This window comes from Entelurus aequoreus, linkage group LG19 (genome assembly GCF_033978785.1).
Source record: "Entelurus aequoreus isolate RoL-2023_Sb linkage group LG19, RoL_Eaeq_v1.1, whole genome shotgun sequence".
Classification (NCBI taxonomy): Eukaryota; Metazoa; Chordata; class Actinopteri; order Syngnathiformes; family Syngnathidae; genus Entelurus; species Entelurus aequoreus.
The window spans coordinates 5,349,246-5,375,324 of NC_084749.1; the positions used below are offsets into that span (position 1 = coordinate 5,349,246).

At 38.9% G+C, this 26,079-nt stretch overlaps 1 protein-coding gene across 4 annotated transcripts in view; it reads right to left on the reverse strand.

The window, feature by feature from the left end:
• sin3b (SIN3 transcription regulator family member B) overlaps positions 1-26,079 on the reverse strand; it is a 76,150-nt gene that overhangs the window by 14,536 nt on the left and 35,535 nt on the right. For all 4 annotated transcript variants that reach the window (XM_062027725.1, XM_062027723.1, XM_062027722.1 and 1 more), the window contains exons 9-15: positions 19,489-19,702; positions 19,292-19,408; positions 18,932-19,170; positions 17,222-17,405; positions 11,139-12,024; positions 374-543; positions 123-296 (exon numbers count right to left, since the gene is read on the reverse strand). In XM_062027725.1, the coding sequence (XP_061883709.1) occupies positions 123-296; positions 374-543; positions 11,139-12,024; positions 17,222-17,405; positions 18,932-19,170; positions 19,292-19,408; positions 19,489-19,702 (1,984 nt within the window). The remainder of the gene's footprint in view (positions 1-122; positions 297-373; positions 544-11,138; positions 12,025-17,221; positions 17,406-18,931; positions 19,171-19,291; positions 19,409-19,488; positions 19,703-26,079) is intronic.

Here is a 26,079-nt window from a genome sequence, read left to right on the forward strand (position 1 = left end):
CAAAAATTATTTTTACCCCAAATAGGTGAAATTAGATCATCTCCCACGGCACACCAGACTGTATCTCACGACACACTAAAACACTTTCCTAGTGTGTGTAAAAGCCCAGACTTTGCACCGACCTTGAAGCAGTTCTCTTCAGCCATGGCTCTCTCAGCCTTCCACTGGTAGCTGGTCTCCCAGGCGGCGCGTACACACTGCGACGAGAGGTTCCCCCCGGCGGCCCCCCTCTTCCTCTCGGCCAGATAGAGCTCCACCACCTGCAGACACACCTCGTCGCTCACCAGGTGCTGCAGCTGGAGTGGCACAGGAAAGTGGGCGGAGTTAAGGCCTGCGCGTGGGCGGCAGGGGCCGGTTTTCGCGTGACGCTCACCTGTCTGATGATGTTGTGGATGACCTTGTCGATGGTGAAGCCGATGTAGGCGTGGATGGTGAACATCTCACGCAGGGTGTCCTCGTACTGAGTGGAATCCAGATTGCCGTCCAGCAGGCTGCGCACCATGTCCAGGAAGGCTGGGTAGTACTCCTCCAGCTCCACCTCACCTGCACGCACGTCACATGTGTTACTTACGCACGCTACATGGAAACATGGAGTCCCAAACATATTTGAATGTTATCAAGTGACAACTTTTTTAGGACTGTCGATACAATTTTATCTAGGGATGTCCGATAATGGCTTTTTGCCGATATCCGATATGGCGATATTGTCCAACTCTTTAATTACCGATACCGATATCAACCGATATATTCAGTCGTGGAATTAACACATTATTATGCCTAATTCGGACAACCAGGTATGGTGAAGATAAGGTACTTTTTAAAAAAAATGAATCAAATAAAATAAGATAAATAAATTAAAAACATTTTCTTGAATAAAAAAGAAAGTAAAACAATATAAAAACAGTTACATAGAAACTAGTAATTAATGAAAATTTGTAAAATTAACTGTTAAAGGTTAGTATTATTAGTGGAGCAGCAGCACGCACAATCATGTGTGCTTACGGACTGTATCCCTTGCAGACTGTATTGATATATATTGATATATAATGTAGGAAGCAGAATATTAATAACAGAAAGAAACAACCCTTTTGTGTGAATGAGTGTAAATGGGGGAGGGAGTTTTTTTGGCTTGGTGCACTAATTGTAAGTGTATCTTGTGTTTTTTATGTGGATTTAATAAAAAATAAAAATAAAATAAAATAAAATAAAAAAACGATACTGATAATAAAAAAAAACGATACCGATAATTTCCGATATTACATTTTAACGCATTTATCTGCCAATAATATCGGCAGACCGATATTATCGGACATCTCTAATTTTATCACTTCCGATAGCCTTTTGAGTATTGGCCGATATCGAAAAGGCTTAATTAAGTGAAATTAGTCAGAGTGTGAGAAAACACTAACTTATGCTGTCTTTAACTAAAAGGCCTTAGTGGCCACATGTGTGGACAGCACCTTTTAGCTCTTATTTCCAAAATTGTGTACACTACTGAATTGGGGTCTTATGGCCTCTTATGTGGGCACTTATACTGCCGTCTGGTGGTGTCAGAAGAGTATAACATTCAATGGAATTTGGAAAAAAATAAGTGTAAAAATAAGAATTAGCATGTCACTAAACATGAAGGACACGTTTGTGTACTTATGGACCAAGTACATCATATCAAAAGATGATTCTTAGTTTTTATTCTAATTAGGCTCCAATAAGCCCAGATAGCAAAGAGAAATAAAAAAAAGCATGTAAACAAAGCTTGGGCCTTAAGAGGTGAAGTTGAGGGGTAATTGTTTTTGGTGCCACTTAGTGGGCACAATAGTTCATGAAGTAAAGCTCACGATGCGGACACTTGTGTTACTGAATGCATTAATCCTCTGTTATTCAGAACTATGAATATTTGAGACATGTTTATATCGACAAAGGTGGTGTTTTACACTGCAATATTGTTCAATTAAGGACACTTCTTATGTACACTACCGTTCAAAAGTTTGGGGTCACCCAAACAATTTAGTGGAATAGCCTTCATTTCTAAGAACAAAAATAGACTGTCGAGTTTCAGATGAAAGTTCTCTTTTTCTGGCCATTTTGAGCGTTTAATTGACCCCACAAATGTGATGCTCCAGAAACTCAATCTGCTGAAAGGAAGGTCAGTTTTGTAGCTTCTCTAACGAGCTAAAGTGTTTTCAGATGTGTGAACATGATTGCACAAGGGTTTTCTAATCATCAATTAGCCTTCTGAGCCAATGAGCAAACACATTGTACCATTAGAACACTGGAGTGATAGTTGCTGGAAATGGGCCTCTATACACCTATGTAGATATTGCACCAAAAACCAGACATTTGCAGCTAGAATAGTCATTTACCAAATTAGCAATGTATAGAGTGTATTTCTTTCAAGTTAAGACTAGTTTAAAGTTATCTTCATTGAAAAGTACAGTGCTTTTCCTTCAAAAATAAGGACATTTCCATGTGACCCCAAACTTTTGAACGGTAGTGTATGTCTAGCTTGTGTGCTTAGCTGTTGTGTAGCTGCTGGCTCCTAGTACCATACCATACCAACTTTATTTATAAAGCCCTTTAAAAACAACCACAGTTGAAGAACAAAGGGCTGTACACCACAAAGAAATAAGAGGCAAAGGACATACTAAAAAATAACATCTAAACAGAAGTAAAATACACATTGAAATGAAACACAAATTATCCTAAGAACAATTTGTGAGATAAAAAGCAGTTAAAAAGTTCAAAACAGTTAAAAAAGTTAAAAACTGTATAAAGTCTCATGCTGGGTTAAAAGCCAGTGAATAAAAATGGGTTTCAAGAAGGATCTTTAAAAGTAGTCAAAGAAGTAGTAGCCTGCAGTCTTCCATGTTTTGCTTCTTTTGCAACTGACTTGACTAAAATGGAAGAAAAGTCCAACTTTGAGTGTTAATTGGAGGACATTTAGATGTTACCTGTAAGAAGTGAAGGATTGCTTCCATCAGACATTTTACATGCCACTCTATTTAGCAACTGTTTTTGTGTAGAAGCTGACTCTACTTTATTACTCCAGTACTCTTGTTTTGTTCTGTATATTGTACAGTTTTTTGTATATTGTACAGGATTGCTTATTGTTTTTATTGGATAGTAGTCTGTTTATTTAAATTCTTATTTTTTTAATCTTTATTACTCAAGTGATTTATTTTTATTGCATATTTGTTTCCACTACCGCACCTTAAATTGGAGTCCTTAATCTCGTTATATGCAAATATAATGACAATAAAGTCATCAAAAAATCATCAAAAAATCTATTGTATTCTTCTATTCTCAGGGAGGAACACACAATAATGTCAATATACTTGTACCTGTGCAAATGGCAACAAACATCTATTCCAGAGGTCACCAACCTTTTTGAAAGCAAGAGCTACTTCTTGGGTAGTGATTAATGCGAAGGGCTACCAGTTTGATACACACTTAAATAAATTGCCAGAAATAGCCAATTTGCTCAATTTACCTTTAACTCTAAGTTATTATTAATAATTAATGATATTTACACTTAATTGAACGGTTTAAAAGAGGAAAAAACACGAAAAAAATGACAATTAAATTTTGAAACATAGTTTATCTTCAATATCGACTCTTTAAAATTCAAAATTCAACCGAAAAAAAGAATAGAAAAACTAGCTAATTCGAATCTTTTTGAAAAAAAAAAAAAACATTAGTAATTTTTCCTGATTAAGATTAATTTTAGAATTTTGATGACATATTTTAAATAGGTTAAAATCCAATCTGCACTTTGTTAGAATATATAACAAATTGGACCAAGCTATATTTCTAACAAAGACAAATCATTATTTCTTCTAGATTTTCCAGAACAAAAATTTTAAAAGAAATTTAAAAGACTTTGAAATAAGATTTAAATTTGATTCTACAGATTTTCTAGATTCGCCAGAATATTTTTTTTTAATTTTAATCATAAGTTTGAAAAAATATTTCACAAATATTCTTCGTCGAAAAAACAGAAGCTAAAATGAAGAATTAAATTAAAATGTATTTGTTATTCTTTACAATAAAAAAAATAAATTTACTTGAACATTGATTTAAATTGTCAGGAAAGAAGAGGAAGGAATTTAAAAGGTAAAAAAGGTATATGTGTTTTAAACTCCTAAAATCATTTTTAAGGTTGTATTTTTTCTCTAAAATTGTCTTTCTGAAAGTTATAAGAAGCAAAGTAAAAAAAAAATAATGAATTTATTTAAACAAGTGAAGACCAAGTCTTTAAAATATTTTCTTGGATTTTCAAATACTATTTGAGTTTTGTCCCTCTTAGAATTAAAAATGTCGGGCAAAGTGAGACCAGCTTGCTAGTAAATAAATAAAATGTAAAAAATAGAGGCAGCTCACTGGTAAGTGCTGCTATTTGAGCTATTTTTAGAACAGGCCAGCGGGCTACTCATCTGGTCCTTACGGGCTACCTGGTGCCCGCGGGCACCGCGTTGGTGACCCATGATCTATTCTATTGTATGCCGATAAAATTCAACACTTGTCTGTTTGCTGATATCGGTCCGGTAGCATCCAATATCGGATTGGGGCATCCTTACATTTTTTGCCGGGAGAAAAAAATAAACTCTCGAAAAGGAAGACATGTTCTCATCACATTTCTTCACTAGTAGGGTTATGCAAATGTTAAAATTTAGCATGTACACTTTGGAAAGACTATTTTTGTCCATGTCTGCAGTCACTGGTAGTGTGGTGTACGAAAAGCAAATAACCACCAGTGTCTTTTTTGTTTTAATCAACTCAAAAAGATGTCAGTAGCTGCATTTGTAGTATCATTAGTGGTCAGCATGCGGTATCTGATAGTGCTGCTAGGATCCTGATGAGAGTGCGGAAATACGACCACATCACACCAGTTCTCAAATCCCTTCACTGGCTTCCTGTCCCACTCAGGATTAAATACAAAGTCTCCCTACTAACCCACCAGTGCCTCCATGGAAATTCCCCCCTCTACCTCAAAGAACTGCTCACCCCCAAATCCTCCACACCACACCTGCGCTCCGGACAGACTAACCTCCTCCAACCTCCGAGGACAAAGCTACGAACAATGGGAGACCGGGCTTTCCGCTTCGCCGCTCCCAGTCTGTGGAACGCTCTCCCTGACCACCTGAGGGCGCCACAGACTGTGGATGCTATTAAAAAAGGCTTAAAAACCCCTCTTTTTAAAAAAGCATTTTTTTAGATTAATGCGTGCTAGTTCTAGTTTTTATTTTTATTTATTTTTATTATCTTCTTCTTCTTTTTTTAATACACTGCAGCACTTTGAGGTTGTTTGCTCAATGTAAAGTGCTTTTTACAAATAAAATCTATTATTATTATTAGGGATGTCCGATAATGGCTTTTTGCCGATATCCGATATTCCGATATTGTCCAACTCTTTAATTACAGATACCGATATCAACCGATACCGATATCAACCGATATATACAGTCGTGGAATTAACACATTATTATGTCTAATTTGGACAACCAGGTATGGTGAAGATAAGGTACTTTTAAAAAAAAATTATAAAATAAAATAAGATAAATAAATTAAAAACATTTTCTTTAATAAAAAAGAAAGTAAAACAATATAAAAACAGTTACATAGAAACCAGTAATTAATGAAAATGAGTGAAATGAAGTGTTAAAGGTTAGTACTATTAGTGGAGCAGCAGCACACACAATCATGTGTGCTTACGGACTGTATCCCTTGCAGACTGTATTGATATATATTGATATATAATGTAGGAAGCAGAATATTAATAACAGAAAGAAACAACCCTTTTGTGTGAATGAGGAGGGAGGTTTTTTGGGTTGGTGCATTAATTGTAAGTGTATCTTGTGTTTTTTATGTTGATTTAATTTAAAAAACAAAACAAAAAAAAACAAAAACGATACCGATAATAAAAAAAACGATACCGATAATTTCCGATATTACATTTTAACGCATTTATCGGCCGATAATATCGGCAGGCCGATATTATCGGACATCCTTAATTATTATTATTATCTTTTTCTACATCTGCAGAAACGTGTTTTTTGTGCTACTAGCAGTAGAGCTGAGTACCATTCACATTTGAACATATTCCCAGGTACCGGTACTCAACGGTATATTTGTGCTTGTTAATAAGTGATAATAACTGTTAATTGTTTGATGATAAGATTTTATTTTTTAATGTAGGACAAGCGGTAGGAAATGGATGGATGGATTATGATAACTGTGCTGTCTAGTTATGATTACTTTAGACCAGACCTGGGCAAATTAAGGCCCGGGGGCCACATGCGGCCCGTTAAGCTTTTCAATCTGGCCCGCCAGACATTCCCAAACATTTTTTTTTAGATGTTTAAGATGGAAAGTGTAGCTGCCATTATGATGTTTTCTAATGACTGTAAGTCTTGAACTATACTAAGTATTTCAATGGTTGGAATCGGCGCTTTTGGATGATATTCCAGTTGCTATGGTAATCTAATTAGTTACTATGGTAATCTAATTAGTTACACTGTAAAAAAAAATCCCATTTTTATGGTTAATTTACTCTAAATTTCTACTGTAATTTTTCTTTTTTTTTTAAATAGTTTATAAAACTGTAGAATTGAAGACATAATCTGTAAATAAACACTCCGCCTGTTATTTTAAGTAATATGCCAGTAATGACAAACTATGTATATTTCAATTTTTTTTTACAGAAAAATACCAAATTAATTATACATACCATTTTTTGTTTTCTTAAATTACTTTCAAATTCAGGTAATATTACGATATTTTTCCGTAAAACGTTTCATGAAAATTTATGTAATTATAATGTTTTTGATAATTATTTGGTTTACAGTGTTTTACTTTAATTTTATGGTTTTCGTTTGGAAGCCGTAGCTGCCAGTAGATGACCGTTTTTTTACAGAATTTTTTTTTTACAGTGTACTATGGTCATCTAATTAGTTACTATGGTAATCTAATTAGTTACTATGGTCATCTAATTAGTTACTATGGTAATCGACGTCACAGCAGCTCAGACGAGGCACCAAGCAGTGTGGGCGGGAAGCGCTTCCACAGACGCGGAAGGAGATTTTCACAACAAAGTTCTAAAGTTTAGTGATATACCGTATTTCCTTGAATTGGCGCCGGGAATATGGTATTCGCATGCCTCGAATTACAGCCGGGTCAAACTCGTTTCGCAAAATAATTAGCACATGCTTGGCACTTCCGCCGGGTCAAATATGAGTCAATAAATGACTCCCGCCTCCTGGTGGTGGAGGGCGCTAGTGATCCTTCTTGCGACTGCTGGTACTGCAGAAGAGTGCTGCAGAAGAAGACAACCGGCAGCAAGAGTGCGCAGCCATTGTTTGCTTGGACTTTTACCATGAAGGATTACATATCTAAAATAAAACAGTTTTCTAAACTGGACTTTCAATCGAAGCAGGAGGTAATACTTAAAAGGAAGATCTCCATCGAGACAGAGAGACTTTTAAAACTGAAGAAAGATAAGGAAGACTTCTAAATCGATGCTTTTCTTCAAAAGGAGCTGGCATGGACTCATTTATACCTAAAGGTAAGACAATAATAACGTTTTTTTTATTAAATGCGCTTTTCATGATAAGGTAAGCGCCGGAGTGAGAAGAGGTTTTAAAATAATTAGCGCATGCTTGGCCATCCCGCAGGCTTCTGGTAAGCGCCGGAGTGACAGGAAGTTTTAAATTAATTAGCGCCCCTGCGGCTAATCAAGGAAATACGGTATCAGTTTGTAAGTTGGTTCATTTTGTACCCTTCGCGTTCATATTTCACTGTTTGTTGCATTTTTGTTGCGTTTCACATGATTGTAAAATATGTCGATCGAAAGGGGGTGTGACATTCATATTTTGTCAATATTCAGTGTTTTATCGTTCATAGGAAAATGTAAAATTCCATTACGTTTTTTAAGGCGGGTCTGTCATGACGTTTTTAGCATTCAATGAGACATTATTGTGAGGTTTTGTATTAGTGTTCCTAAAAATAGATATACCGGCCCCCAGACATATTTTTTTCTCTAAATGTGGCCCCCGAGTCAAAATAATTGCCCAGGCCTGCTTTAGACTCATTTGCAATGCAGTTGCACTTCCAAGACATTAGATGGCAGTATTCTATAGGTTATCTATGGTGTGTTGTCTGACAAGGAAGTAGCTTTTTCCAAGAAGCTAAGGTTGCATGCACCAATGTGTTTATACTGTAAGTATTGTGCTTATTGCACACCAGCTGTTTGACTGTAACATTCATCTTAGCTGTAGCTTACTTTGCCACATTTGGAGGAGTTCAAATTGCCATGAAAAAAATCCCATTTATAAAAAAAGAGGGAGAGGGAGTTTGGCTGAGTCATCCCTAAATATGCTTGAGTGACTGTTAATGTGCAGCCGCTAAAACGTGACGTCACGTGCAACAAAGGTATCAAAATATGGCACCTTTTGATTTTAGGTCAATTTATACTCTGAATTGGATGGCTGCCTATGAAAGTACAGAATTCGATACCCATCCCAACTCAGCAGCCATGCTCACTGTATCTGTATGTAAATTAAAACGACAGAATGGACTAAGTAAAGAACTTAAAGTGGCGTGGCTCAGATGGTAGAGCGGCCAAAGCCAGCCACTTGAGGGTTTCTAGCTTCCGCCATCCTTGTCATGGCCACCGGGTCCTTGGACAAGTAACATACAACGTAAAGCGCAGGTATAGCAAAACGCTATATAAACACAGACCCGGTACCATTTACCATTTTTTAAACATTGTCGGAATATGATGGGAGTTTAAGAAACAGTATAAGCATATGGTGTTCATAAAGTATAAAGAAGAAGTACTGAAGCACGCTTAGTTGGGATTTTTTCTTGCCCTGATGTGGGATCTGAGCAGAGGATGTCCTTTGAGACACTTGTTAATAAGGGCTGTATAAATAAACTTTGACTTTCTGATACACCCATGAAATGCTCCTTATGGGACAGGAGTGGCACCAGACAAGCGTTGCTATTTATTAAATAAGCAAAAACGTGTGGATTTGTTCAAATGTTCCAAATGACTGTCATAGTGTTGTTTAAAAAAAGAACTCAACGTTGTTGCCCTAGGGCAGGGGTGGGCAATTAATTTTTACCGGGGGCCGCATGAGCAACCCGAGCACTGCTGGAGGGCCACATCGACAATATTTCAATTAAATTTTGCTCAATATTATTTTTGATATATACCGTAAGACGAATAATAATAATAATAATAATAATAAATAATAATAGTAATACTTCAACATAGTGTGTGTAACAGCATTCCATGACTAATATAAATAAATTAACATGAATAATAAATGACAGTAAAATAAGCACACGTATGACTGAGGAGTCATAGTGTAACTTTGTGTGGTGTTTGAGTTGTCCGACTTTTTGTGTGGCCATAAACGCACCAGTGGTTTAGTGCTATGCGTGTTGGTGACAGATGACAAGTTGGTTTGTATGGCAGAAAATGACTAGTTTTTCCAGATAGAAGTGTGAAAACTCATGTTTTTGGTGTGGTTATGTCCGAATATAAACAGTTTTGCTCAATAAAGTGATCGATATAATTCCTGGCCTCGAAGCATCTCGATAGACGTTACAATAATTGAACGGTGTTCAATTGAACGGTGTTGATGAACACCGTTAGGGCCGCTTGTTGTCACTGTCACTCAGAGTTGCATTGCAAAATTACATAGAATAAATATGTTTATTTTGTTTAGAATTCAGATGGGATTTGATTTGGTGCGCGGTATATATTTGCTGCGCGCAGAGGACGCTTGAGCAGTGCGCAATTGCGCAGGCGCGCACCTTAGAGGGAACGTTGCTCGGCAGTCCATGTCTTGTTGGAAACACGCCATTCCTCATCAACTTTTCTCTTTTTAGCGTCTCGGGTGTAAAGCGTGCATCACTTGTCGCTGCATGTGCACCTTCACTCGCAGGTTACACGCGCCCATAAATAATACTTTTCAAAATAAAAGCAGCACAGTTGTATTGCGCGCACGACATAGATGTTTTTTCAACTTTATTTTGTGATTGCAGCTGTTCACATTCACTCACAATCACGCACACGCATACGTCCACACGGAAGTAATACAAATAACGATTTTCAAAACAAAAGCAGCACCTTTGTATTGCACACTCGACATAGATACTTTTCAAAATTTATTTTGTAATTTATAATTGGCCTCACGCGGGCCGGACAGGGCCGCAGAATGCCCAGGTCTGCCCTAGGGTAAACTGGGTAACACATGGCACACTGACAAAGCTTAACCTATTGATACTATAACAATCTACAAGGTTAATATAGGTTGCTTCTCTTTCTTCCCCTCCATCTTTCTGCATTCTTTTGTATCTGTAGTTATCATTCCGTATATGTATTGTTGCATTTGAACAACTGTATTGTTGATAATAGAGGTCAATTATTGCCATTGTTCATTATCAATAGTGATATTTCTATTGGTATTTGTATTGCTCCATTTGTAGTGTAATTGTCATTACTGTATTATTATTTATTTCGCTAACTGCTTCTTTGCTATCACTTTTACCATCATATTTGTACATATCCTATTTGCTAATGTTGCTCTATTGTTGTTGTTGTTATTGTTGTGTTTGCTGTTGTTTTTGTCTCTCTGTCTTATCCCCCTCTTGTCCCCACAACTTCCCCCTGTCTTCCTTTTTTCCCTCTTTCTATCCCCTCCTGCTGCGGCCCGGCTGCACCGAATGATAATATAAATACAATTAATAAAGTCAAATACAAATAAGGCAACAAGAGAAGTATCCTACACTTCTCTTCTGTAAAGTAAATGTGAACAGTCGATATGGGCATCTACATCTACTATATGATTTGTCTGAGAAGCTGGACAGGACAAAAAAATAAAATAATAATAATAATAAAAATAAATAAATAAATAAAAAAGAACACTTAAGCGCTGACAGAGGCATTAGAACGTTGGTTCTGCTGCTGTACAATGTACTGTACATGTATACTTGTCAATAAATGACCATGTGGTCATAAAGAGCTAAAATGAAGTTGTGTACTGTGAAAGTATATATAAACATACATCATCTCTCCAATTAAAAGGTAAATAAACAACCCGGCTGCTAACATAAAAGCAGGGAATGGAACTTACTGGGCTGTTTGAGGCGCAGCTCCATGGCGAGGTCACATGCCTTTTCCCGCCTCCCTTCGGCCACCAGCAGCCGCTCCCTGCTCTGCTCGGCTCGGTGATCCAGCAGCTGTCGCTCGGCCTGCCGGTAAACCCGCAGCAGGCGCGAGCACAGAGTCTGGTGCAGTCGCAGGAAGAAATACCAGTTGTTGTTGACAAAGAACAAATTATAGACGCCGTCCAGCTCCTTCTGGTGCTCTGCTTCGGGGTCACGCAGGTCCACCTTCTCCACGGGTGCACTCGAACTGGTCTCTACAGGCGTGGATCCCGGGGCGGAGCTGGGGGTGCTTGCAGTTTGGACCGTGCTGCCCGGGGTGCTGGAGGATTCTGTGTCTGCTGGTTGGGATGGGCTGCCGCGTCTCCGTCGGGACTCGCTGTTTATTTGCTGCTGGCTTTGGGGCTGGACTTGGGCTGGTTGTGGTTGGGGCTGACTACTGGTGGCTGCTGATGCGTTAGGAGTGTTAGCATTTCCTCCTGATGTTGTCGTCGTCGTCGTCGTCGTCGTCGTCGCCGCCGCTACTGCTGATGTTACAGCTGCCGCCCCTCGTTCTCCTCCCTCCTCCGGCTCGGCCTCCTCGTCCGTCCATTCTTCTGTGTCACTGAGCTCGCCGCGGCGTGAGAAGAACAGGTCGGGAACAAAGTGCTGGATGATGCGCTTGATGTGGTCCTTGTCGTCCTTGTGGATGGTGGGCTGGCGTTTGACGTGGTAGATGATGAGCGAGGCGGCGTCCTCCAAGATTTGTTTGTCCTCGTACGTGAAGACCATGTGCGGCTCGCTGGTGGTGGCCACACTGGAACCGTTGCGGCCCTGCTGGCCCACACCGCCTTCTTCCGTGCTCTGCTCCTGTCGCTAAAACAGACGACAAGATGATGAGCTGTTTGCCAAACAAATACACTCAAAGACGACAAGTACAAGATATTTCTTGAAGGCGAAGCAGTCTTGTTTTTTTGTTCAAACTTAACACACATCATCTGTTCTATATTTATTCTATGCAAAGGGTCTCCAGAGAGAAACATCCCAGGTTGCTCAAACACACAACAGATGCCTCACTTTGTTTACACACCGTCATTCATAAAAAATAAAAAATGACTTTAATGAATTGATTCTGTCTGCCTCCAAGAAGATGAGGAAGAAGGAAGCACATGAATGCAGAATGGCAGAGTTAAACAAACATGTAGATTTAAAAATACATGTATTTTGCCGCACTAATTGTGTCAGGCAACAGCTAACAAAAAGTGGAAAAGGGTCATTAAGACAAGATCATTTGTATAAAAAAGAAGCTAAAAGCTATACCTGCATTCTTAAATACCCTCTGTGAGTGTCTGTGATGCTGCATGAAATAATACCTACTGTAGCATATGGTTACACTGCTGGTTTCATTCAATGAGTGCTCGTTATTTTCAGTACTTACAGGAATTTGCCATGTCGTGGACGCGCTAAATTACGCAAATTCAACCAACCTTTGAGAGTTATGTGTGGCCTTTTAACTTTTGTCCAATGCCCCCAAACATTTTGGGGCAATTTGTCACATTAAAAGAAACTTTGCAGCATTTGGATTAACTTACTATTAAATAAATTCAAATATTATATACATATTCATATGTACATACACACACATACTTTTTTTTATTATTAATACTTTTAATTCTATTTACTTTGTACAATATGTATCTATTTTTTAGGGCTGCAACTAACGATTAATTTGATAATCGAGTAATCTGTCGATTATTACTTCGATTAATCGATTAATAATCGGATAAAAGAGACAAACTATATTTCTATCCTATCCAGTATTTTATTGGAAAAAAAACAGCATACTGGCACCATACTTATTTTGATTATTGTTTCTCAGCTGTTTGTACATGTTGCAGTTTTTAAATAAAGGTTTATTTACCGGTTAAAAAAAATAAATAAATAAAAAAACCCTTTTTTTTTTTTTTTTTTAAAAGCCTCTGCGCATGCGCATAGCATAGATCCAACGAATCGATGACTAAATTAATCGGCAACTATTTTTATAATCGATTTTAAACGATTTAATCGATTTTAATCGATTTAATCGATTAGTTGTTGCAGCCCTACTATTTTTATTTGTATTCACTTTTCAGGTTCATTATTCTAAAGGTATGGTAGCACAATTTTGTACTCACATTTTTATTATGTCCTTTAATTGTTTTTGTAATTGTATCTATACTTTTCATATTCATTTTGTGGGGCGGCATAGCTGGGTTGGTAGGGCGGCTGTGCCAGCAACTTGAGGGTTCCAGGTTCAATCCCCGCTTCCATCATACTAGTCCTTGGGCAAGATACTTTACCCACCCGCTCCCAGTGCCACCCACACTGGTTTAAATATAACTTAGAGAATGGTTTTCACTATGTAAATCACTAGAGAAAAGCATTATATAAATGTAATTCACTTCATTCGTATTTTTTCTACACTGTTGAAAGGCTACACATTTTTTTTTAGGCGAGTGAAAATTAAAACTAGTGATGTGACTGCCAAAGCATGGAAATATGGCACGGCCTTATGGAATGTTTACAATGAAAACAACAAAAAATGAAATTACAGCCAATATTTTAGAATAATTCCCACCAATAAAGTATTATTTGCGTAAATCAATTTATTCTGATCTACATCTGATTAAAAAAATAAAGGTAAAAAAAAAACTAACTCCAATAACGAGCCTGTTTATTGAACGTTTCCTTGATAGGAATGGCTCCTCAAGATCCAGCTCCCTTCCCAGACCTACTTCCAGTTCCAGTTATTTAACACGTGCCAGAAGGACGTGCAAACTAACAGTTCCACACACGGCTGCAGGACAGACGACAATCCTTCGTCTTATATGTGGTTGTGTGTCAACATTTTGGTGGACAGTCAGGAAAACAATAAGACATATCGTCTATTCTGCAACATCATTTTATAATGTTATTGCTGATGGATGACTTACGGGGCTGAATACATTGAATTCAATTTTGGTGTCTGCAGTCATTTTTCAAATGTCGTTTATATTACTGTAATGTATCTCCTGCATGAAAGGGTGTCTGTAATTATGCATTTTTTTGTGTTAGTCATTTTAGAGGCCCAAATGCGCTGGTGATGCGATCCACAGCCTCGCGCGCTGAGTGTGAAAATGAAAGAAACGTGTCAGAAAGTGTCAATGTGCATAAGATTATGTTCAGTTCAAAAAGGTGTTACAGGTGTGCGCCGCTGGTTCAACACATTGCACACAGGTAGGAACATGCTAACAAGGTGCAGAAAATGATACTCTCTGTGGTAAAAGTCCAGTATGCACGCACAATCCTCCTTGAAATAAGGTGGTCTGCACCACTTTTCAATTGCACACGCATTGTTGGGAGATCACCCGCAACAAGCCCACTCATAGTACACGTTCTTTTACATTTTTTGTGTACGCTGTCTAGCGCGTGGTATTTGGGTGTAAAATAAATAGGGAGAATGTCTGCAACTTGTAGACAACAAAGCATCTCAGTTGCAGACAAAGGAAGCCGTTGGTGGTGTTTCTTTCTCTAATTATAAGTATACTATTGTTGTTTATAATGAGTTAAAACCAGTATAGTTATTTGACAATGGCCTTTATTGCCATCTAGTGCAGGGGTGTCACGCTCATTATAGCTCAGGGGCCACATGGAGGAAAATCTATTCTCACGCGGGCCCAACAGATAAAAATCATGGCATAATCATTTAAAAATAAAGACAACTTCAAAATTGTTTTTCTTTGTCTCACTTTGCCAAAAATAGAACGAGTACATTCTGAAAATGTACATATTACAAATAATCCTCTTGGCAAAACCCTTCAAATTAGTTGAAAAGTCTAAGGAAAAAAAATGGTGCAGTTTCAAACACACCATGAAGAACTCAATGAACTTGGACTTTGTCTCAGGGTATTTACAAAGCCATTAAACGTTAAGCACTTCCTGTTTAGCATTCTCATGTTGACAGTTCACCATTAAAGACATGGTTCGGGAAAGCAATCGAGTGTTTCCTCAAACCGCCGCATTGGTAAAATCCACAACTGCCACAACACATTCATTTATGATCTTTCAAATATTACAATCATAATATAATAAAAACAATTGTCAACATGACACCAAAATAACCAAAATCAAGCTAACATAACTACAAGCTCAACCAAAGTGAACATGCTGGATTTAAGATTAAAATAAAATGGAACAAACAACAAAATGTAGGAACACACGTTTTTACAAAAGAGGGTATAATGGGTGCACATCGTGCCGTTAACCAATTGCAAGCGCTGCACGCAACTCTAACTACCTAAAGATGATGGTCAAGTTGACTTAAAGGCCTACTGAAAGCCACTACTAGCGACCACGCAGTCTGATAGTTTATATATCAATGATGAAATCTTAACATTGCAACACATGCCAATACGGCCGGGTTAACTTATGAAGTACAATTTTAAATTTCCCGGGAAATATCCGGCTGAAAACGACTCGGTACGATGACGTTTGCGCGTGACGTCACGGATTGTGCGGAAGAATTGGGACACCATTATGTCCCAATACAAACAGCTCTGTTTTCATCGCAAAATTCCACAGTATTCTGGACATCTGTGTTGGTGAATCTTTTGCAATTTGTTTAATGGACAATGAAGACAGCAAAGAAGAAAGTTGTAGGTGGGATCGGTGTATTAGCGGCAGGCTGCAGCAACACAACCAGGAGGACTTTGAGTTGGATAGCAGACGCGCTACCGTGAGTACGCAGCTTTCTTCCAAACATTTGATCGCTTGCCCGTCCGTGCGTGCCGCTATGTGCATATCACGTACGTAACTTTGGGGAAATATATGTGCTGTATGAACTTTGCGGAAGTGAACGGTACTTTGGGCTGTGGGATTGAGTGTGTTGTGCGGGTGTTTGAGTTGTATTGGCGGGTTGTATGGACGGGACGGGGGAGGTGTTTGTTATGTGGCATATAAAATATAAGCTTGGTTGTGTTGTGGCTAATAGAGTATATATATGTCTTGTGTTTATTTACTGTTTTAGTCATTCCCAGCTGAATATCAGGTCCCACCCGCCTCTCACAGCATCTTCCCTATCTGAATCGCTTCCACTGCCCTCTAATCCTTCACTCTCACTTTCCTCATCCACAAATCTTTCATCCTCGCTCAAATTAATGGGGTAATTGTCGCTTTCTCGGTCCGAATCGCTCACGCTGCTGGCGTCCATGATTGTAAACAATGTGCAGATGTGAGGAGCTCTTCGACGTCACGCTACTTCCGGTACAGGCAAGGCTTTTTTTTATCAGCGACCAAAAGTTGCGAACTTTATCGTCAATGTTCTCTACTAAATCCTTTCAGCAAAAATATGGCAATATTGCAAAATGATTAAGTATGACACATAGAATGGACCTGCTATCCCCGTTTAAATAAGAAAATCTCATTTCAGTAGGCCTTTAACTGCTTGCATCATACCAGTTTGTTACTTTATCCGTTGAGTGGATAATTTACAATTAAAGAAGGTATTGTGTGCATTACAGCATTAGTCTCCCGCCAACCACAACAGGAGCAGCTGATTGCTTGCACCTGCACTGATTGGAGTAGCGGCAGCCAACCCAGAGGGCGCCTAAAGTCAGCTGACCCTTGAAGTAGACACTTGAATTGCTATTGCAACATTCAGTGGAGACATTTAGAACAGCGGTTTCTTAAATCATAAAATTGCAGCTCATTTTTACACTTAGCAAAGCAATTTTGCGGACCGCGGGCCGGATTAAACCTGTTTGCGGGCCTGATACGGCCGTACGATTGACACCCCTGATCTAGTGTCTACTTGTAAGTCTGTGCGGTATTAAACAAGTAAAACGTCAATACAGTATTTGTTTTCCAATTGTGCTTTTTGACTTTAAGGCTAGCACTTACAAAATGATAGCGAATTAAAACATTTACAAGGTCTTTCAATGTTGCCAAAAAAACTGGCAACGTTTGCTGCAACTTGCTGAAAAAGCTGCCACAAATTCAGACATTTTAAGCAGCAACAATCGCAAGAAAAGCCAGCGAGAAGGTGAGCAGCGTGTACCTCATCGTAGACACTCTCGATCTCGTTGAGGAGGCTTTTGGAGCGCAGGGCCTTCATGTCGTTCTGTTTGAAGTTGACTCCTTGGTGGTCCAGGGACTTGAGGTAGGCCTTCTCATACTGCTCCCTCCAGATCTTGTTGAAGCCCTGCTGGGCCTCTCTCCACTCCTCTTCCTTGGCCTTCAACCTGCCAGTTAACAACAGCGTTCACTTTCAGGATTTAACGACAGCGGAGGAGAGTGCCTCACAGTTTCAGCGTCAATGTAGACTCAAAAAGGTGTTTGGAGTGTGACAATCGGAGAGTTATTAATTTAACAATATATTGTGGGTGTTGTTAATGGCAGTGTTTCCTGTACATTCATTTGTGGTGGCCTACCACCAATAGATTAAGCGCATCCTGTATGCCCAAGCTCACAGACACATTGTACATTATATACATTCTAATTATCATTACTAATCATTATAATACAATATAACATCATGAGACTAGGTCTGTTGCTGTAGCTGGTAGATACAACTCCGAACAGTAGATAACTATACTTTTTAACACTCCTCATATGCACCAGGTCTGCCAGAGAATAAAAAGAGGTAGCAGGGAAGATCAGTGTTGGCAAGTTAACAATATTTAACAAGTATTCGGACTCCTCTATGTTCTCTTTTTCAAAGAAGCGACTAGCAACAAACCTTTTCTCGTCTCGTCGTTTAATGAGGACTGGATGCTACCTTAGAGGAGCAGTTCCTTCGAAACAGTCGTTCAAAAAACTGGCTTATTTATTATAGTTCTTTTCATCAAAGAAGGAATGGTAGGAAGTATAAGATAAGATGTGGATCACAATAGGTAAGATTTACACATATATTACACTATTGATGGGAATTACCCTTTTCTGAAATATTTGCTATACTGTTGCTGTTGTGTGTTTTATATCTATCTATCTATATATATATATATCTATATATATATATATATATATATAGAGAACCGGCCAAAAGTTTGGTTCACCTTCTCATTCAATGCGTTTTCTTTATTTTCATGACTATTTACATTGTAGATTGTCACATCAAAACTATGAATGAACACATGGGGAGTTATGCACTTAACAAAACAAGGTGAAATAACTGAAACTAAGTTTTATATTCTAGTTTCTTCAAAATAGCCACCTATTGCCCCGATTACTGCCTTGCACACTCTCGGCATTCTCTCCATGAGCTGAAATGGTTTTCACTTCACAGGTGTCATAGTTTTGATGCCTTCAGTGACAATCTACAATGTAAATAGTCATGAAAATAAAGAAAACACATTGAAACGAGAAGGTGTGTCCAAACTTTTGGCCTGTACTGTATATATACACACACATTTAAAAAAAAAAAAAGTAAATACAAATGACAAATGCTGCCGTTTCCTTTGACTAATTTAGATTTTAACTGTCAACGCTGCGTCTGCATGTGTAAAATAAATAAAACACTCCCAAACAAACGTAAATCGGTTCTCATTGTTCACTTAAAAGCCGTTCCAAAGACTTGATCCGTCCGCAAATGTCACATCTCTAATGCTGGCCCCATTCATCTCAGTGGCATAAAAAAGTTCATTTGCAGTTCCCAACTTTTCATGTTTTTTGCTTACTTTTTTCCCCCTCTCGTGTCTACTTGCGTCATGGCCAATTATGCAAATCAGATGATGTCATCTTTAACCAGTGAAGACTAAAGCGCTCCAACCTCTTGAGGACCACAGGCACCGCCGTGGCAGGACTCCTCTTCAGCCCCTCAATGATCTCGGGGGCCTTGTCTCCATAGATCCGGTAGACGGCGCGACGCTGGATGACCTCGGAGGTGCCGCCCAGGCAGTCGTCCAATCGGAAGCGATCCTGGTCCTCGGGCGAAAGACGCGACAGCTTCTTCTGGACGCTCTCGAGCACTCGGATGGTGGCGAGGTTGGTCTCCAAGACCACGTCCAACTAGGAGGCAGACGGTGATGGACAAGCTCTTAAAACAACATACTCTCATTCATGCAGGTCATTGAATCTATTGCAAGTGGACTTTAACATGACAACTTTAGACAAACTGTTTGATCGGTACCTCGAATCTCTCATCCTCGCAGCGGTGCAGCTGCTCCTCATAGGGAGTCTTCTTGGAACTGACAAAGGTGGAGTCCTCCGACCAGGACGGGAACGACACCCATGTGTCATTTAACACCTAATCAATGCAAATAATTGGTGACAGTTGACAGAGAGTTGCTTGTTGAACTAATTAGTTGCAGTCGTAAGTAGACACACCTCCTTGCACAAGGCGGTGCGGCCACTGCATTTGGGCTGCTGGTAGGTCTTTGGGAGCGCTCTGTAGCTGGAGCCCAAGCGTTTGCAGGAGGCGTAGTCCACCTCTCTGCCTCCGCCTCCCTCCATGTAGCGATCCGACAGCCCCGACATGGCATGAGAGAGCTCTTTGTCTCCCAGAAAGGACTTGAACTGCGTGTACACTTCAGGAAACTTCCTGGAAGGAATTTGCATTCAATCATGAGTGACAGAATCGTTACCCCTTAAGAGACTGTTTGATTTTTTTTTTATTTGCGGGCATGTTTTCCTAATTCTATCAGTTGAGCGGGCATTGAAGCACGCTACAAATGAGTCTCATATATTGCTTTCTACTGTAAGCCAGTAAACAGTAACGAATACCATCCAGGAATTCAACACAGCAGGTTTGACAAGAACTGACAAATGTAAATAACTCCAGCTGTGCACCTCACATGATTCGATTCCTGGGGGTAAAGATTTGATTCAGAATCGATTCTCCATTCAAAACGATTCCAAATTCAAAATCCTTTTTCAATAACATTGGGTGCCAGTTCTATGATTTAACTACATTCCTCCTTAAAATTGATAAACAGCTCTGATGAATTTCTATATTACCGTAATTTCCGGACTATAAGCCGCTACTTTTTCCCCTCGTTCTGGTCCCTGCGGCTTATACAAGGGTGCGGCTTATATACGGCCTGTTCTTGTCCGGCAACGACGAAGAGGATTTCGGTGGTTTTAGTACGCAGGAGGAAGACTATGACACAATGATTAAAGACTGACTTTTCATATACCGGTAGGCTGGTTATTTTGATAACGTACAAGCAAGCACTTTGTATTACTTTGCACCGTTGTATTATTTGTACTCTGCATGAATGCTGTTCGCCATGTCAAAGATGTGAAAGTTTGATTGAATGATTGAAAGAGTTATTGTTAATAAATGGGACGCTTTGCGTTCCCAAACAGTCATCTCTGTCCCGACAATCCCCTCCGTGGTAGCAGGAACCCCTATATACTACGCTAATTACACATCAAAACCCTGCGGCTTATAGTCGGGTGCGGCTTATATATGGAGCAATCTGTATTTTCCCCTAAATTTAGCTGGTGCGGCTTATAGTCAGGTGCGGCTTATAGTCCGGAAATTACGGTACTTTAAAAAAAAATTCTACCCAAACGTTTGATGAAGTCAAATACAAATAAGGCAACAAGAGAAGTAAGTATCCAACATTTCTCTTTTCTAAATTAAATATGTACAGCAGATATGATCGTCTACATCAGTGTTTTTCAACCTTTTCTGAGCCAAGGCACATTATTTTCATTCAAAAAATCCGGAGGCACACCGCGAGCAGAAAACATTTGAACTCAGCAGCCGATATTGACAGTAAAAAGTCATTCTCGCAATTGTTGGATATGAATTCAAACCATAACCAACCATGCATCACTATAGCTCTTGTCTCAAAGTAGGTGTACTGTCACCACCTGTCACATCACACCCTGACTTATTTGGACTTTTTTGCTGTTTTCCTGTGTGTAGTGTTTTAGTTCTTGTCTTGCGCTCCTATTTTGGTGTTGATTGTCATGTACGGATGTACTTTGTGGACGCCGTCTGCTCCACACGCTGTAAGTCTTTGCTGTCATCCAGCATTCTGTTTTTGTTTACTTTGCAGCCAGTTCAGTTTTAGTTTCGTTTAGCATAGCCATCCCTAAGCTTCAATGCCTTTTCTTAGCGGCACTCGCCTTTTGTTTATTCTTGGTTTAAGCATTAGATACTTGTTTACCTGCACGCTGCCTCCCGCATATTGCGATCGCAACAAACCGTGTTCCCGACATCTACAAAGCAATTAGCTACCTGCTGCCACCTACTGATATGTCGAGCTCTAGACAGTACAGACACTCAACAACGGCAAATTATTTGCGGATTATAATTACTGGTTTGCATAAAATATTTTTAACCCAATTAGGTGAAATTACATAATGTCCCACGGCACACCAAACAATATCTCACGGCCCACTAGTGTGCCGCGGCACAGTGGTTGAAAAACACTGGTCTACATTAACAATATGATTTGTCTGAGTGGCTGGACGGGACAGATCTAAAAAAAAAATAAATAATTTTTTAAAATTTAGTTTCTTTTTAAATCGATTTTTTTTTACTCAATTAGGAAATGTGATTTTGTTTTAAGAATAAGAGCTTGAGGTTGGAGCAACAGGCTTCTGTAGTTCGCGCACACAGTGGGGGGTTGTGTTGCAGGAGCAGTACAAAGTTAGCGGTCAGTTTGGTGAATATATCCTTGGAAGAAGAAATACATTTGCTGTTTCATGTTCATTTTGTTCTGTTAAAATCTCATTTGAGAAAGGTTTGTACAAGTTTGCGCTGCTAAGTTTCGTTAGCTTGTCAATGAGATGGTCCATTGTACGTTAGCATTAAGCTAGCGGCATTAGAGCCGACATTCATCCTGTAAAATTGTATTGCTTTTTGCACTTTACATTTGAAGTGAAAAACACTGCAAAGTAACAAAAATATAAGGAAAAAAGATGATCGCTAAGCAAAATCCTGTTGTGGGTACAAACCAAATGAGCATTATAAGCCTATCAACAAGAGCAGGTATGACAACAAAAAAATACCCAGCTCAGTATTTAAAACTGGGGAAAAAACTGCACTTAAAGATTTATAAGTCCAATTTTTGCTTACAAAAATTGAGAGTTGATTTTATTTTTGTTTGTTTACTTAGGATAATCCAAAGTTATTGATCTTCCAATTACAATTGTAAAATAACAAAGGCAAAAATAGTAATTGCATTTGCAAGGTTCACTTGCATTATTATGCATTGTGACTGCATGAGTGCTTAAACGGGTCATAATATGATTGTGTCTACATTTAAAACTCTTCTTCTACACAACATGTCATGGTGGTTTGGTCAAAATATCGCATGCATCATTAGATACAATTTTCACATATGAAATACAAATGTGTTGAGAACAATTGGATGATGCATTGGCCACTTGGATACATTTTGTGCTTTTGAGATGGGTAAAATAGATCAATATACTGTAATATAAGCTATATAAGTTGTGCTTTATAGGTGGCAAAGCATATAATAACTCATTGTCTGTCTTATCAGTTTGCGTACAGTAAACGCCAGAAGGCAAAGTGTTCCCAATAGTCTCCAGGTTCTGGCTTCCTCTTGGCAATATCGCTGGCCACGACTCCAGCTAACCTAAAGTTGAGTTGTGGGAGGAACTGCTTTGTTTACGGAGGAGACAGCAGCTCCTGATAGAAAGCACACTTCCTGTCCCCCCACTTTAAAAGGGGAGCGGCACTTTTTTTTTGGAATTTTGTCTCTCTTTCACAATCCTTATGTAAGAGAAGAACACATACGTTTATCTTTTATAATGCATTTTAAACTGTAAATTAAAGCTGCAAGCAGCGTTGGTCGGGTCCGCATTTTGGCAGGTGCTAGTCCTAGGTGTCCCAATACTTTTGTCCAGTGGTAGTCCTGAGTGAGACCTACATAGAGGTTTTTGTTTCGTGTCTCTACGATATTCGTACTGGGAGTTAGAGGAAGTTGTGTCTGTCTTTTTCCTAGGTGTCGCGGCACAGTGGTTGTTTTCTTTGAAGGCGCGTAAAATCACAGCAGCGGAGCAACTTTAGTGCTGCGGGTCTTTGAAGGCTCGTAAAATCAAAACGGTAGCACGTATCAAAACTCTTTCTTCAACTTTTAATCAGAAGGGTTCAATCTCTCTCCTGTAGCAGTTTGAAGCCGAAACGACAAACGCGCTCGGAGGAGATCATGTTTGATGTTTGGTGATCGGTTTTAACAAAAATTTTGTTTTGAAGGAGGGATAGAAAGCTTCCTGTTGATTTTTGCTGAAGGATGTCAATCTAGGTGAGACCTACATAGAGGTATTTGTTTCATGTCTCTAGGACGTTCCTACAGGAAGTTACAAGCAGTTGTGTCTGAGTTTTCCTCTGAGGAGCAGTTTTTTCTCTGTTTTATTCAAAAATTGCGCTAGAGCGTAATTTTGAGTTTTGGGGTTCGTTTTTTTTTTTAGATCGCAATTTCCACCAGTCCCGATGTGTGTGAGAAGTTTGGTGAGTTTTGAAGTATTTTAAGGGGGTCAAATTAGAGGTGAAAGAGGCAAAAATGAGTGTTTTTAGTAATTTTTTGTGTTGAAGGGGAAATTGCCAACTTCCTGTTGGTTTTTGCCCGAGGATGTGAAATTATGAATTGTAGGTCTAAGTAAGACCTACATACAGGTTTTTGTTTCATGTCTCTACGACCTTCCTAGTGGGAGTTACAGGCAGTTTGTTTTTGTTTTTTTCCTAGGGGGCGCTAGAGCGCACTTTGGATTTTTGGGTTGTTTTTTTTTTACTAAAGTGTGCTGGCACAGTTTTTCTATGTGTGTGTCAAATTTGGTGAGTTTCGAAGCATGTTAAGGGGGGCAAAGTAGTGCGCAAAGCTGCGGAAGAATAAAGAAAGAATAATAATAAAACCTTACAAATTCAATAGGTTCCTTTGTAACCTGTATAAAGGACTCCCTGTGGGAGTCCTTTATACAGGGTACTAGCGGACCCTAATAAAGGTTGGGAGTGAATGGAAGTGCACTATTCCACCCATCAAGCCCTCCATGGAAAAAACATCCAAAACCCACCAACAATACTTCATTTTTATCTCCTGACCTGAATATTAACCAAGTCAAAAGTGACGATATTGTTTTAAGCGGCCGTGCCAGCAACTTGAGGGTTGCTGGTTCGATCCCCAGCTTCCGCCATCCTAGTCACATCCGTTGTGTCCTTGAGCAAGACACTTCACCCTTGCTCCTGATGGGTCGTGTTTAGGGCCTTGCATAGTGTGTGAACGTATGTATGAATGGGTGAATGTGGAAATAGTGTCAAAGCGCTTTGAGTACCTTGAAGGTAGAAAAGCGCTACACAAGTATGATCCCAGTGTTTCCCACACATTCATTTATTTGTGGCGGCCCGCCACGAAAGAATTAAGGCCGGCACAAAAAAAAAAAAAAATTTTTTTTTTTTGTGTCCTGTCAAGCTTCTCAGGCAAATCATATAGTTGAAGTAGATGCCCATATCGGCTGTTCACATTTACTTTACAAAAGAGAAGTGTAGGATCAAGATTTTTGGAGCTCTTTGTTCAGTGGATCAGATGTTTGATGAAGCTTTGTGTCTATCTACCACCACTACTGTTTTCTGTTTATTTGTTACTGATTGTGGCAGGACACCTCTGCCTCTGTTTCACTTTATGTTGCTGGTAAATAATATGGTTGTAGTAGTAGGCTAAAGTTAAATTATTTAGTATGCACTAATTAAAGGGGCAGAGCTTTAAGAGACATTTTAGCTTTTATATTTTTATAAGATATATTTTTTGTAAGAACCACAATTAATAAATATATTTCAGTAAATAACTTATTGTTCAAATCTGTATATAAATATGTACATAAAGTGTTGTAATTATATTGTAAAATGGATGGATGGATGGATGGATGGACGTTTAAAACAAAACTGTTATTATTAATTAGTAAGTATACATTTTTTGAGCCTTTTTAGAGAAAATCATATCATTGTAGTAAATTATGCAAATTACTCGATGATGTCATGGTGACCACGCCCATAGGCACGCCCCCACCGCCACAGGTATCTTGGCAGTTTATGGGAAACACTGGATCCGTTTCCCAAACTATTTTTAGCGACGCCGTGATCACAGAGCGCTAACTACTGTAGCTTGTGCTGCTATATTGACATATTGAGCTGTCGAGCTGCTGCATCGCCTCTGAGCTGGTGAAAGTTAATTCTAGATTATAAATCGTGGCTCTCACCTGGATAGTAGAAGGTTGTGGACATAAACCGAGAAGATTGTCAACCCTGATATTCAACTTAAACCCAGAGATGGTGAGAAAAACATGAAAAGACAGTTTGCTCTTTTTCTTTCTTTTTAAACCGCGTGAGGATTATGATTAATTCTTCATCTAAATGGGAAGATACAAACATCCCATCAGTCGGCATCCCAATGAGAGCAGACATTGTAAAGTAAGTGATTGTTTTATTATGTTCACTGTTTGTATTTCTTGTTTAGCACTTAGCAATACTGCTACATGATGCTTAGAGTTTCACTAAAGCTGCATCTGTTTAGCACACAGCTTTTATTACTTGCAGCTTATCCTTCAAATAATCGGGATCACAAATATAAGCACTCAATCATCATTTGTCCCAAAGTAGTCTTTGTTGCCTCTCAAGAGGTCTGCATGAGTAGTAGTGTTGTTGTGAAGGAAAAGCGAACGCTGTGATGCATCTATGCTTAAAATGAGCAAAATACGTAAATATTACATGTTAATGTGCCTGTTACTACATTACATATGTGCTTACAGCATGTATATAAAACATTGATGGACGTTTTTGAAGAGCGTTTTATGGGCGCAATAGAGCGAATCCCATTGGCTCAATCGTTAGCTGACTTTTGCTTGCAATAATTTACGACAGTGTTTTTTAACCTTTTTTGAGCCAAGGCACATTTTTTTCCATTGAAAAAATGCGGAGGCACACCACCAGCAGAAATCATTAAA